Raw genomic sequence first — 15,443 nt, forward strand, 5'->3', positions numbered from 1 at the left:
CTGCCATTCCGAATAAAACCCAACTTTGAGAAATTCTCAGTAGACCATGTTTTTCTACATTAGGAGGACAAAGGTTGTAGACTGAGCTTACCTCAATTAGAGATGGCTAAAGGTTGTAGAATCTTTTAACCATACCACGTGGTTAAACTCTTAGACTATCGATGACGACAGAATAAGAACAAGTCTTTGATACTAATTACTAGTCTGCAGCTAGGAATTCGGTACCATTGAACGCGAAGAACGACAACCGCCAAAACATATATCTACATATAGACAGTAGAGATCTACCTAGATATCTACATATAGACAGTAGAGATCTACCTAGATATCTACATATAGACAGTAGAGATCTACATATAGACAGTAGAGATCTACATATAGACAGTAGAGATCTACCAAGATATCTACATATAGACAGTAGAGATCTACCTAGATATCCACATAGACTGTAGAGATCTACCTAGATATCTACATATAGACAGTAGCACAAAGCCCTCACCTGCAAGGAGATTAACCTAGAGAACGGCTGGTCCTGGGGCTCTGTTCACAAACACACCCCACAGAGCCACAGGACAGCCACACAATTAGACCCAACCAAATCATGAGAAAAACAAAAAAAGAATTACTTGACACATTGGAAAGAATTTTCAAAAAAACTGAGCAAACTAGAATGCTATTTGGCCCTACACAGAGAGTACTCAGTGGCAGAATACCTGACCACTGTGACTGACCTAAAATTAAAATATTTGACTATGTACAGACTCAGTGAGCCTTACTATTTAGAAAGGACACTGAAGGCAGACCTGGCTTTCAAGAGAAGACAAGTTATGTGCTCACCGCCCACAAAATGGGGTGGAAACTGAGCTGCACTTCCTAACCTCCTGCCAAATGTACGACCATATTAGAGACACATATTTCCCTCAAAATTACACAAACCCGCAAAGAATTCCAACACATATCATTTTTCTCCTGTTAGGCAAAATATCACAGTAGCAAGATGTGTGACCTGCTGCCACAAGAAAAGGTCGACCAGTGGGTCAGAAACAACAATCGAATAAAACCTACATATATCTGCCTATTCATTTCCCACCCCTGTCATTCGTACAGTCTACTATTTGCACATTGTCACGACACCTAGCTTATGTAACATTTTAAATGTTATACTAGATTTTTTTTTATAACCGCTAGTAATATCATGTTTTAAACGTTATTCTCTTGAAAGTGTTGTGTGTAATGTTTACTGTTAAAAGCTGAAATAAACTGTAAACAAAACAATGACAATGTAAACACATTCCATGCTAATAAAGCCCCTTTGAATTGAATTGAGAGGTTGGTGTCAGTTGACATCTTGGATGAGAGGTTGGTGTCAGTTGACATCTTGGATGAGAGGTTGGTGTCAGTTGACATCTTGGATGAGAGGTTGGTGTCAGTTGACATCTTGGATGAGAGGTTGGTGTCAGTTGACATCTTGGATGAGAGGTTAGTGTCAGTTGACATCTTGGATGAGAGGTTGGTGTCAGTTGACATCTTGGATGAGAGGTTGGTGTCAGTTGACATCTTGGATGAGAGGTTAGTGTCAGTTCACATCTTGGATGACGTATCTAATGTCCAGTACCAGATTAGCCATTTCCACGGCAACCTGCAGAGCATTGAGTTTGGCTGTGAAGGAGTCCAGCACCCTGAGCTGAGGGGGAGTGTCCTTACCCACAACCAGGGGGGCAGGACGTGAAGGGTACCTGGTGAACGTAAAGCTTGTTTATTCAGAGGACATACATACATCCTCTTCTACATACAATACAACAACATCCTCTTCTACATACAATACAACAACATCCTCTTCTACATACAATAACATACATCACACATTAACACACAACACACATCCTCTTCTACATACAATACAACAGCATCATCTTCTACATACAATAACATACATCACACATTAACACACATCACATACAACGCCCAACATCAACGTATTCATGAATCTATGGTGGGTACCTGGTGTTGAGGGGAGTCCACTCCAGCCCAGGCCTGGCGCTCCTCTCCACCAGGCCACAGCCACAGGTGGCTGGAACCTCATCTCCATCACCCCACTGGAGTGCCTCTCCATGGGGCACAGTACCCGAATGAACAGCCTCTCCCTTGGGCACAGTACCCGAATGAACAGCCTCTCCCTGGGGCACAGTACCCGAATGAACAGCCTCTCCCTGGGGCACAGTACCCGAATGAACAGCCTCTCCCTGGGGCACAGACCAGTGGTGGGCGTAGCTGAGGTCTACGAGGCCGGTTTCTCCATCGTGCACCAGGGCCAAGGCTACAGCCTCCAGGGAGGAGCAGAACCCGTTCAGTCCCAGTAGGTACTGAGACTGGGAGACTCCCAGGGATAACGCTGCCTCCGCTGCTTCCGTAGTGCCCTGTGACGGGATTAGATTTCAATCATTTAAAAATCAGCAAATATAATATACCAATATAACTATATACGCCATTTACCAGACCCTTTGATCCAAAGCGACTTAAATGGTTCGTGAATGTATTTTTCAGTGGGTAGCCACAGCGGGAATCGAACCCTTGACGTTGTAAGCTCCATGCTCTACAAATTGAGCCACATATGAGTATATCTGAACATAAAGCTTGTTTATTTAGAGGTCATACATCACATACAACAACAACACCGAGTATTTCTGGACCACATGAAATCAGTCATAAATATGAGTATATCTGGACCACATGAAATCATTCATATATATGAGTATTTCTGGTTCAGTGTTATTGAGCAGTATGGGGGGGGGTGTACTAAGCTATATGGAATTGTTTTAAGAAGGTCATACCATGGATCAATTAGCCAGTTGATTTTGAATTTTAAAAACTCCTTGAAGTATCCCACAATTTTTTTATATATTTTTAAACAATTATTTGATGAAAAATTCAGTATTTGGCCTTACTGCTATTAGCCCATAGAAACACATTGAATAACAGATAGTCCTTACTGCTATTAGAAACACATTGAATAACAGATAGTCCTTACTGCTATTAGCCCATAGAAACACATTGAATAACAGATAGTCCTTACTGCTATTAGCCCATAGAAACACATTGAATAACAGATAGTCCTTACTGCTATTAGAAACACATTGAATAACAGATAGTCCTTACTGCTATTAGCCCATAGAAACACATTGAATAACAGATAGTCCTTACTGCTATTAGCCCATAGAAACACATTGAATAACAGATAGTCCTTACTGCTATTAGCCCATAGAAACACATTGAATAACAGATAGTCCTTACTGCTATTAGCCCATAGAAACACATTGAATAACAGATAGTCCTTACTGCTATTAGAAACACATTGAATAACAGATAGTCCTTACTGCTATTAGCCCATAGAAACACATTGAATAACAGATAGTCCTTACTGCTATTAGCCCATAGAAACACATTGAATAACAGATAGTCCTTACTGCTATTAGCCCATAGAAACACATTGAATAACAGATAGTCCTTACTGCTATTAGCCAATAGAAACACATTGAATAACAGACAGTCCTTACTGCTATTAGCCCATAGAAACACATTGAATAACAGATAGTCCTTACTGCTATTAGCCCATAGAAACACATTGAATAACAGATAGTCCTTACTGCTATTAGCCCATAGAAACACATTGAATAACAGATAGTCCTTACTGTTTTTTCTTTGCCCATTAGAAACACATTGAATAACAGATAGTCCTTACTGCTATTAGCCCATAGAAACACATTGAATAACAGATAGTCCTTACTGCTATTAGCCCATAGAAACACATTGAATAACAGATAGTCCTTACTGCTATTAGAAACACATTGAATAACAGATAGTCCTTACTGCTATTAGCCCATAGAAACACATTGAATAACAGACAGTCCTTACTGCTATTAGCCCATAGAAACACATTGAATAACAGATAGTCCTTACTGCTATTAGCCCATAGAAACACATTGAATAACAGATAGTCCTTACTGCTATTAGAAACACATTGAATAACAGATAGTCCTTACTGCTATTAGCCCATAGAAACACATTGAATAACAGATAGTCCTTACTGCTATTAGAAACACATTGAATAACAGATAGTCCTTACTGCTATTAGCCCATAGAAACACATTGAATAACAGATAGTCCTTACTGCTATTAGAAACACATTGAATAACAGATAGTCCTTACTGCTATTAGCCCATAGAAACACATTGAATAACAGATGGGGTAGTCCTTACTGCTATTAGCCCATAGAAACACATTGAATAACAGATAGTCCTTACTGCTATTAGCCCATAGAAACACATTGAATAACAGATAGTCCTTACTGCTATTAGCCCATAGAAACACATTGAATAACAGATAGTCCTTACTGCTATTAGAAACACATTGAATAACAGACAGTCCTTACTGCTATTAGCCAATAGAAACACATTGAATAACAGATAGTCCTTACTGCTATTAGCCCATAGAAACACATTGAATAACAGATTTTCCATTTTTTTAAAGGAGCAACCACTGTTACGGACAAATTGTTACTGATGTAGGCTGCCATGTGTGCCTCAGTATGACTCAACTTTTAAAGGAGCCACCACTGTTTGAACGGACCTTGTTACTGATGTAGGCTGCCATGTGTGCCTCAGTATGACTCAATTTTAAAGGAGCCACCACTATGTTAATACGGACCTTGTTACTGATGTAGGCTGCCATGTGTGCCTCAGTATGACTCAACTTTTAAAGGAGCCACCACGGTACGGACCTTGTTACTGATGTAGGCTGCCATGTGTGCCTCAGTATGACTCAACTTTTAAAGGAGCCACCACTGTACGGACCTTGTTACTGATGTAGGCTGCCATGTGTGCCTCAGTATGACTCAACTTTTAAAGGAGCCACCACTGTACGGACCTTGTTACTGATGTAGGCTGCCATGTGTGCCTCAGTATGACTCAACTTTTAAAGGAGCCACCACGGTACGGACCTTGTTACTGATGTAGGCTGCCATGTGTGCCTCAGTATGACTCAACTTTTAAAGGAGCCACCACGGTACGGACCTTGTTACTGATGTAGGCTGCCATGTGTGTCTCAGTGCATCCTCCTCCCAGCAGAGCTACCGGGTCTCTCAGGGTCAGCCTCAACACATGCTCTGCCCTCTGACACGCGACCTGGAACATCACAACAACCACAGAGACGCAGAATAACAACAGATCCATAAAAAAGAAAAACATTTAGCGACATTCTAACATTAACTAAACAATGAGAGGAACTAGATTACACTTCTAAGACAGGCTTGGATTACATTCAGAGTATAGGTAGACTGTTATTGCTTGACTGTTATTATTTGACTATTTGAGCATATGTAAATGGTGCCAGTGTGTCTAACTACAGTTCATTGAGCATATGTAAAGGGTGCCAGTGTGTCTAACTACAGTTCATTGAGCATATGTAAAGGGTGCCAGTGTGTCTAACTACAGTTCATTGAGCATATGTAAAGGGAGCCAGTGTGTCTAACTACAGTTCATTGAGCATATGTAAAGGGTGCCAGTGTGTCTAACTACAGTTCATTGAGCATATGTAAAGGGTGCTACCTTAGCGTTGCCTTCCTGAACAAGCCTCTGAATGGGCTTAAACCAGGGTCAGCACACCAACATTGGCAACATTTCCAGCTAGCGGTGGAGTGAGCTTACTTCCCGTTCTTATCTCTGTTACACAATAGGCTCAGTCTCGTCTACCTTCAGTTCGTTGAGCATGGTGTCGTTCCTGTGGCAGAGGACCATAGTGCAGACAGCTGGTGCTGGTTCCCGAGGTGGAAGGAGATGCAGCATCTCTCTGGATCCAACGGTCCTGACACAGCAGCCTTTCACCTGGCCATAGGCCTCAGGAGGGATAGGGGTCTGGTACAACGCCACTGCTTGAGCACCTGGAACAGTGGGACAGGAGAAAAACAGTGCTTTCTCGAATCTAGTAGGATTTATATTGATATATGAAACCCATGTATTATAACAAAATAGAAACTAGGCCCCTAAATGTATTTTATTCTCAGCACTAACCTACCTACTACAAAATACTAATATAAAGGGTAAAGCATTACTGGGTAAAGCATTACTGATAAGTACACTATATTACATTACCTGTCATTTGAACAATGGGCTGGATGAGTGCAATGCCGAGTCTCTCTACGACCAAGACTCCGTGCCTCCGGAGGTAATGCTGCAGTACAGGGTGTATTACTCTCTGACACATAAACACCTCCACCTGGTCTGTAACCGCCTGCTCTCCCAGCTTCAGTAACTCATCCAGGATGAGGTCTTCTGGGTCTGGGGCTCCACTGTGCACCTTTCAAGATCAAGAGTTGAATAATAAAACCCACATGGCAGTTATAGACTTTGAAATACTATTATTACATATTACATATATTACATTGACAGACAAAGAAAACATTCATGTTTAAAATGCGTTATTGAATAAAAACCTTGACGATATTGTATTTATTTGACCTTTATTTAACTAGGCAAGTCCGTTAAGAACAAATTCTTATTTTCAATGACGGCCGAGGAACAGTGGGTTAACTGCCTGTTCAGGGGCAGAATGACAAATTTGTACCTTGTCAGCTCAGGGATTTGAACTTGCAACCTTTCGGTTACTAGTCCAACACTCTAACCAATAGGCTACCTGCCGCCCCTACGCTCTAACCACTAGGCTACCTGCCGCCCCTACACTCTAACCACTAGGTTACCTGCCGTCCCTACACTCTAACCACTAGGCTACCCTGCTGCATCTACGCTATAACCACTAGGCTACCCTGCCGCCCTTACACTCTAACCACTAGGCTACCCTGCCACCCCTACGCTCTAACCACTAGGCTACCCTGCCACCCCTACGCTCTAACCACTAGGCTACCTGCCGCCTCTACGCTCTAACCACTAGGCTACCTGCCGCTTCTACGCTCTAACCACTAGGCTACCTGCCGTCCCTACACTCTAACCACTAGGCTACCTGCCGCCTCTATGCTCTAACCACTAGGCTACCTGCCGCCTCTACGCTCTAACCACTAGGCTACCTGCCTCCCCCCTCTAACCACTAGGCTACCTGCCCCCCCCTCTAACCACTAGGCTACCCTGCCGTACATTTATGTTTGAGGTTACTAAAATATTGCATTTAGTGGCAAAAGTAAGGTATACCATTACCTCCAGGGACCCCTCTCCGAACTCAGATAGATCCCCTGAGAGAGACACCGTGAACAGGGCTAGTCGGAAGGGACCGGGCCCCCGTCTGGTTCTCTCCGAGTCTGTGGGGTGAAGCTGCATGTCTGGGACATTCACCAGCAGACCTGGAAACACTGCAGAATCTAGCACAAACTGTCCCTCGATGGAGACAGTCACAGTCCTACCAAGACGGACTCTGTCTGGGGAGCCCGGGGTGTCACCACAGGGGACAGTCAGTAGAAAGGCATGGACAGCCAACGTGCTGATATGCTGTTGTTCACCCTCAGTCAACACACAGGCAGGTTTGCTAGAGATGACACTCCTGGCTAGTGTCACCAAGCTCTGGCAGCTGTTGAAATCGACATTCACTTTACAGCCACAGTCCTCCTGGTTGAGGAAACTGGTGCAAACCTCCAATAGTTGTTTGTTGATTTTGATTGCAACACTTGGTCTCAAGCCTGACTTCTGAACATGGTCAATGAGGGAAAAACAGAGGATGCCAGTGTACAGACCACAGTCACTGAACCGAGACAGGTGGTTTAGGATGGAGGCAGTTATAAGTTTGAGTAACGGCTCCGATGAGGAAACAGCTTGAAGTAGGGATGTAGAGGTGGAGGTGGTCAGGACGTGTCCACCAACGTTGTTATGGACTTGCTTCAGTCTACCATTGGGTCCGAAACAAGAGGTGAGGATGTGCCTCATCAGTGTCATCTTCCGACAGACTTCACTCATGCTCAGTGGGCTGTCTGTACAGACAGATGACGCTTTCTTGGTAACTCGAGACATAGTTACTTATTCTTTCATGCACAAATCATTGGAGCTGAAGACACAAGACGAGAAGCCCTCCAAATTAATTGTTGTATGGCTAGCCAGTGTTAGCTACATACTATCATATCACACATTCCCTGATAAATTCGGGTGTGATTTTTACTCGATTACAAATGTTTAGTACACCCTTTGATATTGCTAAATATACCCATGGACTTTTTCTGTCTTTAAACACATTTAACTCACATTTTAGAGCTGCGAAACAGCACCAGTACGCTACTGTATATGATTGTTCGGCGGTCGAAAATCTGACAGCTGTTAGTTTTAAGCATATTGAAAAATACCTGATTACAATATATTAGATTACGTTGATTAAATCCGATTACCCCAGAAATGATTGTTCCTATACACGGTGAAATGTGTTTTATAATAGTATATTGATGATTATATTCGTTGTCTATGGTGAAATGTGTATTTTTTAGTGGAGGTTATTGGATGAGAAACAAAGGCTTCTGTTGGCCAGCTAAACCGTTTCTATGACGACCCCGCTACGGGGTCCTTCAAGTCACGTGATACATTTTCAAAAACAGTCGGCGGAAAATCGTCGTCCCTAGTTACCACAGCCACAAAGTCATAATTAGGTCTAAAACCCGTCTATTTCTACAATTAATATTTTTTAAATCTGATTTTAAAACTAAACCTAACCTGAAACTTAAGCACAATGCTAACCATAACCTTTGTTTCAAATTTTTTTTTTACGATAAAGCCCCATTTTTACTTTGTGGCTGTGGTAACTAGTGGAAAATAAGTTGTTATGCAGCTATTAAATACACGCAGCTAGTTAACGTTACAGCTCGTCCTGAAGTCAGATGATTGAATAACAGTCGGTTTCTTGCTTGTTAGCTACGGTAAATACAACAAACACGGCTTACAAGCTACCTAGTTTAGCTGCTTAGCTTGTACACCGTGTTCTTGTTCAACAATAAAAGTTTTGTACCTAACGTGTAGCTACAATACTCACTGCCCCCGAAACGCAACACTGACATCTACAGTAATCTGGTAAATTAACTATTGCAATTACTATCCGTTTTTCCATAGCTGGATATCTAATGTATGCTAGCTATTGTGACTCAAGCAAAAAGCCACAGTTAGGTTACTTCGTGGTTCTCCATCAGGTTACATTGTCATGTTTATGAAAGGATATGGTGTGGGCAAATGTAAAGAATATTAACGTTACATGTTTGTTTCCTGGTCGTAGTTACTACTAGACTCAACAAGAATGGCTCCTCACAAGGTTGTTGTAAAGGTAAGTGGAAAGACACCTTTAAAACAAGTGGTCTAACGTTGTTTTATTAATCTGACTGTTATTGCTCTGTCTTCGGGTAACTGATTAGCAAGTTTATTCTGTAATGTTTGACGCATTCGATGATTGGATATGATGGTCCTTGTCATCCGGGATCCTTGGGACATCCATACTCCATTGAAGTTGACATTTTAAAATGGTTAAAGACATGCTCCAGAACTGTGGCAACTACTAAGCGTAAGCAATGGCGGTTTGACCCGTTAAAGATGAGGGAGGACCATTAATTATTTAATGAGCATGGTCTTATTTCTATTACAGCATGTTGGATGACTGTCCTTCATATTCCATTCACCCAGTTCAATGTAACATCGATAGGTTTAGGCTTACTACGTGATACTTGAATTTGCCCCTCTAACCACTAGGCTACCTGCCTCGCCCTTATAGGACTATGGACTAGGCTACATGAGGTGTGATACGAACCTTATAGGACTATGGACTAGACTACATGAGGTGTGATACTAACCTTATTAAAACATATAGGACTATGGGCTAGACTACATGAGGTGTGATACTAACCTTATAGGACTATGGGCTAGACTACATGAGGTGTGATACTAACCTTATAGGACTATGGACTAGACTACATGAGGTGTGATACTAACCTTATAGGACTATGGACTAGACTGAGATATAACCTTATAGGACTATGGGCATCATGAGGTGTGTTAGGACATGGACAAACTGAGGTGTGCCTTATAGGACTATGACATGAGATACTCTACTATGGACTAGATAATACACATCATGAGGTTCATACAAACTAGCCTATGAATGAAAGTCTATAATGTAGGTGTAGAGGTGGAGAGACAAGTTGGAGTAATCAAGGTGTCAGACAGTGACGCGTTCAATACCACCTTGCCCACTCTTGTCTGCATCTAGCTGATCTGGGGTGTAATCATTAGTCCAAACAGTTGCAAAAACATTACTTTTTGCAACCAAAACAAGAGTTTCTATTGGACAAATTCAGGTAGGTCCTGCCCCATTTCATTGCACAGGCTTCCGTTTAGGAAACGTTTTTTCAACAGAATTGACGGAATGAATACACCCCTGATCACCTGAATACACACTTCACTTTTAATAGCAGCCACATACAGCCTCATCACTTGCTCAATGTGTAATTCCTTCTCACATCTACGCGCTCTCCTCCTCTCACCTTTCCTTCGCTTGTGGACTAAGGTGAACAACAAATCAAGTAAAATTGTATTTGTCACATGTTTCATAAACAGCCGATGTAGACTAACAGTGAAAAATATTTTCTAAAAAATAAATACTAAACACAAGGTGAATAACGAATAGAAATAATGAGTAGAATGGTTATGGTTATATACAGGGAGTACTGAGTCGATGTGAAGGGGTATGAGGTAGATATTTACATACAGGTCAAGGTAGCGTGACTAGACAACAGGATAGATAATAGACTGTAGTACTGAGTCGATGTGAAGGGGTATGAGGTAGATATAGGTCCAGGTAACGTGACTAGACAACAGGATAGATAATAGACTGTAGTACTGAGTCGATGTGAAGGGGTATGAGGTAGATATAGGTCCAGGTAACGTGACTAGACAACAGGATAGATAATAGACTGTAGTACTGAGTCGATGTGAAGGGGTATGAGGTAGATATAGGTCCAGGTAGCGTGACTAGACAACAGGATAGATAATAGACTGTAGTACTGAGTCGATGTGAAGGGGTATGAGGTAGATATAGGTCCAGGTAGCGTGACTAGACAACAGGATAGACATAGGTACTGGTCGATGTGACTGAGGTGAAGGGGTATGAGGTAGATATAGGTCCAGGTAGCGTGACTAGACAACAGGATAGATAATAGACTGTAGTACTGAGTCGATGTGAAGGGGTATGAGGTAGATATAGGTCCAGGTAGCGTGACTAGACAACAGGATAGATAATAGACTGTAGTACTGAGTCGATGTGAAGGGGTATGAGGTAGATATAGGTCCAGGTAGCGTGACTAGACAACAGGATAGATAATAGACTGTAGTACTGAGTCGATGTGAAGGGGTATGAGGTAGATACAGGTCCAGGACAACAGGATAGATAATAGACTGTAGTACTGAGTCGATGTGAAGGGGTATGAGGTAGATATAGGTCCAGGTAGCGTGACTAGACAACAGGATAGATAATAGACTGTAGTACTGAGTCGATGTGAAGGGGTAGATATAGGTCCAGGTAGCGTGTAGGATAGATAGACTAGTACTGAGTCAGGTAGCGTGACTAGACAACAGGATAGATAATAGACTGTAGTACTGAGTCGATGTGAAGGGGTATGAGGTAGATATAGGTCCAGGTAGCGTGACTAGACAACAGGATAGATAATAGACTGTAGTACTGAGTCGTATGAGGTGAAGGTCCAGGGTGACTAGACAACAGGATAGATAATAGACTGTAGTACTGAGTCAGTAGTAGCAGGTGACTGACTAGACAACAGGATAGATAATAGACTGTAGTACTGAGTCGATGTGAAGGGGTATGAGGTAGATACAGGTCCAGGTACGTGACTAGACAACAGGATAGATAATAGAAGTACTGAGTCGATGTGAAGGGTATGAGGTTAGGTCCAGGTAGCGTGACTAGACAACAGGATAGATAATAGACTGTAGTACTGAGTCGATGTGAAGGGGTATGAGGTAGATATAGGTCCAGGTAGCGTGACTAGACAACAGGATAGATAATAGACTGTAGCAGCGTATGATCAAAGAACTTTGTGAGTTAGTGCAAAAAAAAGTGTCAATGGAGATCGTCCTGGTAGCCATTTGATTAACTATTTAGCCGTCTTATGGCTTGGGGGTAGAAGCTATTCAGGGTCCTGTTGGTTCCAGAGTTGGTGCATTGGTACCGCTTGCTGTGCGGTTGCAGAGAGAACAGTCTGTGGCGGGAGTCTTTAACACATTTTTTGGCCCTTCCTTTGACACCGCCTGGTATAGAGGTTCTGGAATGTAGAGAGCTCGGCCCCGGTGATGTACTGGGCCGTACACACGACCCTCTGTAGCGCCTTGTGGTCGGATGCCAAGCAGTTGCCATACTAGGTGGTGATGCAGCCAGTCAAGATGCTCTCGATGGTGCAGCTGTAGAACTTTTTGAGGATCTTGAGGGCCCATGCCAAATTTTCTCAGCTTCCTGAGGGGGAAGAGGCGTGGTATTGCCTTCTTTACGACTGTTGGTGTTTGGACCATGATACATTTTTCGTGATGTGGACAACGAGGAACTTGAAGCTTCCACGGTCGGGCCCCGGTGGGAATAAATGAATAAAGCCGAAAGCTTACCTTGACTTGGAAGAGTTGCAGTGTTGGATAGCCTTAGCCAGCTAGCTAACATAGCAGTGTTCGAGAGCCTTAGCCAGCTAGCTAACATAGCAGTGTTCGAGAGCCTTAGCCAGCTAGCTAACATAGCAGTGTTCGAGAGCCTTAGCCAGCTAGCTAACATAGCAGTGTTCGATAGCCTAAGCCAGCTAGCTAGAGTAAATAGCATTCCTCCCTGTCAGGTTGTTGAGTAGGCTAAATTAGCTGCATTAGCTAAGTATGTGAACGGTAAGCTCTTTATTATGGCCATTGAAATGCTAGCTATTAAAATTAGATCCAACAAGAACATCAAGGAGTTTGAAATCCAGGCGATTAAAAACTAAAGTGTCAATGTATGTTGATGACTCTAGTCTCATTGAACATCTTGGTCACTTTTTCTAGCCTTCCTGGATTAAAACCTTATTATGACAAGTGCACCATAGTACGTATTGGATGGTTAAAATAATAGTGTTTACACCACCTTGTAGTTTATAAAATGGGCGGTTGGTGAAATAGACATACTCGGTATTCACATCTCAAAAAATATAAATGAACTTACCACAATTACAATTAGAAAGTTAGCAAAAATAGATACGATTCTGCAACTATTGCTGAACTATTATTTTACTATTATTTTTATTTCTACTTTGCACATTCTTCCACTGCAAAACTACCATTCCAGTGTTTTACTTGCTATATTGTATTTACTTTGCCACTATGGTCTATTTTTGCCTTTACCTCCCTTCTCACATCGTATATAGACTTATTTTTATACTCTATTATTGACTGTATGTTTGTTTTACTCCATGTGTAACTCTGTGTCGTTGTATCTGTCGAACTGCTTTGCTTTATCTTGGCCAGGTCGCAATTGTAAATGAGAACTTGTTCTCAACTAGCCTACCTGGTTAAATACAGGTGTTCTCAACTAGCCTACCTGGTTAATTAAAGGTGTTCTCAACTTGCCTACCTGGTTAAATAAAGGTGTTCTCAACTAGCCTACCTGGTTAATTAAAGGTGTTCTCAACTAGCCTACCTGGTTAATTAAAGGTGTTCTCAACTAGCCTACCTGGTTAAATACAGGTGTTCTCAACTAGCCTACCTGGTTAATTAAAGGTGTTCTCAACTTGCCTACCTGGTTAAATAAAGGTGTTCTCAACTAGCCTACCTGGTTAAATAAAGGTGTTCTCAACTAGCCTACCTGGTTAATTAAAGGTGTTCTCAACTAGCCTACCTGGTTAATTAAAGGTGTTCTCAACTAGTCTACCTGGTTAAATAAAGGTGTTCTCAACTTGCCTACCTGGTTAAATAAAGGTGTTCTCAACTAGCCTACCTGGTTAAATAAAGGTGTTCTCAACTAGCCTACCTGGTTAAATAAAGGTGTTCTTAGCCTACCTGGTTAAATAAAGGTGTTCTCAACTAGCCTACCTGGTTAAATAAAGGTGTTCTCAACTAGCCTACCTGGTTAAATAAAGGTGTTCTCAACTAGCCTACCTGGTTAAATAAAGGTGTTCTCAACTAGCCTACCTGGTTAAATAAAGGTGTTCTCAACTAGCCTACCTGGTTAAATAAAGGTGTTCTCAACTAGCCTACCTGGTTAAATAAAGGTGTTCTCAACTAGCCTACCTGGTTAAATAAAGGTGTTCTCAACTAGCCTACCTGGTTAAATAAAGGTGTTCTCAACTAGCCTACCTGGTTAAATAAAGGTGTTCTCAACTAGCCTACCTGGTTAATTAAAGGTGTTCTCAACTAGCCTACCTGGTTAAATAAAGGTGTTCTCAACTAGCCTACCTGGTTAAATAAAGGTGTTCTCAACTAGCCTACCTGGTTAAATAAAGGTGAAATAAAAACTAAACTAAAATAAAAACTCTTGGGTCCTATCACAGTTGACTTAATAATGGTGCTGTCTACTCCAGACGACTTGTTTTTGGAATCATATGAGCAAAGAAATATTGCGTTTTTTTTGGAACGCTAAACCAGACAAAATGAAAGGTGCCTATGATATAGTGATTATTGATCTAGTGATGATTGATATAGTGATTATTGATATAGTGATTATTGATTATTGATATAGTGATATATTGATATAGTGATTATTGATATAGTGATTATTGATTATTGATATAGTGATATAGTGATTATTGATATAGTGATTATTGATATAGTGATTATTGATATAGTGATTATTGATATAGTGATATAGTGATATATTGATATAGTGATTATTGATTATTGATATAGTGATATAGTGATATATTGATATAGTGATATATTGATATAGTGATTATTGATCTAGTGATTATTGATATAGTGATATAGTGATATATTGATATAGTGATTATTGATTATTGATATAGTGATATAGTGATATATTGATATAGTGATTATTGATATAGTGATTATTGATTATTGATATAGTGATATAGTGATTATTGATATAGTGATTATTGATTATTGATATAGTGATTATTGATATATTGATTATTGATATAGTGATTATGTGATTATTGATATAGTGATTATTGATATATTGATTATTGATATAGTGATTATTGATATAGTGATGATTGATATAGTGATTATTGATATAGTGATTATTGATATAGTGATTATTGATATAGTGATATATTGATATAGTGATATAGTGATGATTGATATAGTGATTATTGATATATTGATTATTGATATAGTGATGATTGATATAGTGATGATTGATATAGTGATTATTGATATAGTGATGATTGATATAGTGATTATTGATATAGTGATTATTGATCTAGTGATTATTGATCTAGTGAT

The 15,443-nt window shown here is 40.8% G+C and overlaps 2 protein-coding genes across 3 annotated transcripts in view; one reads left to right on the forward strand and one right to left on the reverse strand.

Moving 5' to 3' along the window:
• Positions 1-943: 943 nt before the first annotated feature.
• mkks (MKKS centrosomal shuttling protein) lies at positions 944-8,306 on the reverse strand. Its single transcript, XM_029650572.2, has 7 exons — positions 8,235-8,306; positions 7,203-8,040; positions 6,147-6,351; positions 5,748-5,935; positions 5,070-5,180; positions 2,002-2,417; positions 944-1,736 (listed from the first exon to the last, which is right to left on the reverse strand). The coding sequence occupies exons 2-7, from the start codon at positions 8,004-8,006 to the stop codon at positions 1,577-1,579; spliced, it is 1,884 nt and encodes a 627-aa protein (XP_029506432.1). The 5' UTR covers positions 8,007-8,040; positions 8,235-8,306; the 3' UTR covers positions 944-1,576.
• A 363-nt stretch (positions 8,307-8,669) lies between these two features.
• slx4ip (SLX4 interacting protein) overlaps positions 8,670-15,443 on the forward strand; it is a 47,363-nt gene continuing 40,589 nt past the window's right edge. The window contains exons 1-2 of one of the 2 annotated variants that reach the window (XM_065007796.1): positions 8,670-8,896; positions 9,247-9,294. In XM_065007796.1, coding sequence (XP_064863868.1) covers positions 9,268-9,294 — 27 coding nt within the window. In that variant the 5' untranslated portion in view covers positions 8,670-8,896; positions 9,247-9,267. Of the gene's footprint in view, positions 9,048-9,246; positions 9,295-15,443 lie in introns of both variants that reach the window. The other variant, XM_065007795.1, reaches the window with a different exon arrangement.

This window comes from Oncorhynchus nerka, linkage group LG23 (assembly GCF_034236695.1).
Source record: "Oncorhynchus nerka isolate Pitt River linkage group LG23, Oner_Uvic_2.0, whole genome shotgun sequence".
NCBI lineage: Eukaryota > Metazoa > Chordata > Actinopteri > Salmoniformes > Salmonidae > Oncorhynchus > Oncorhynchus nerka.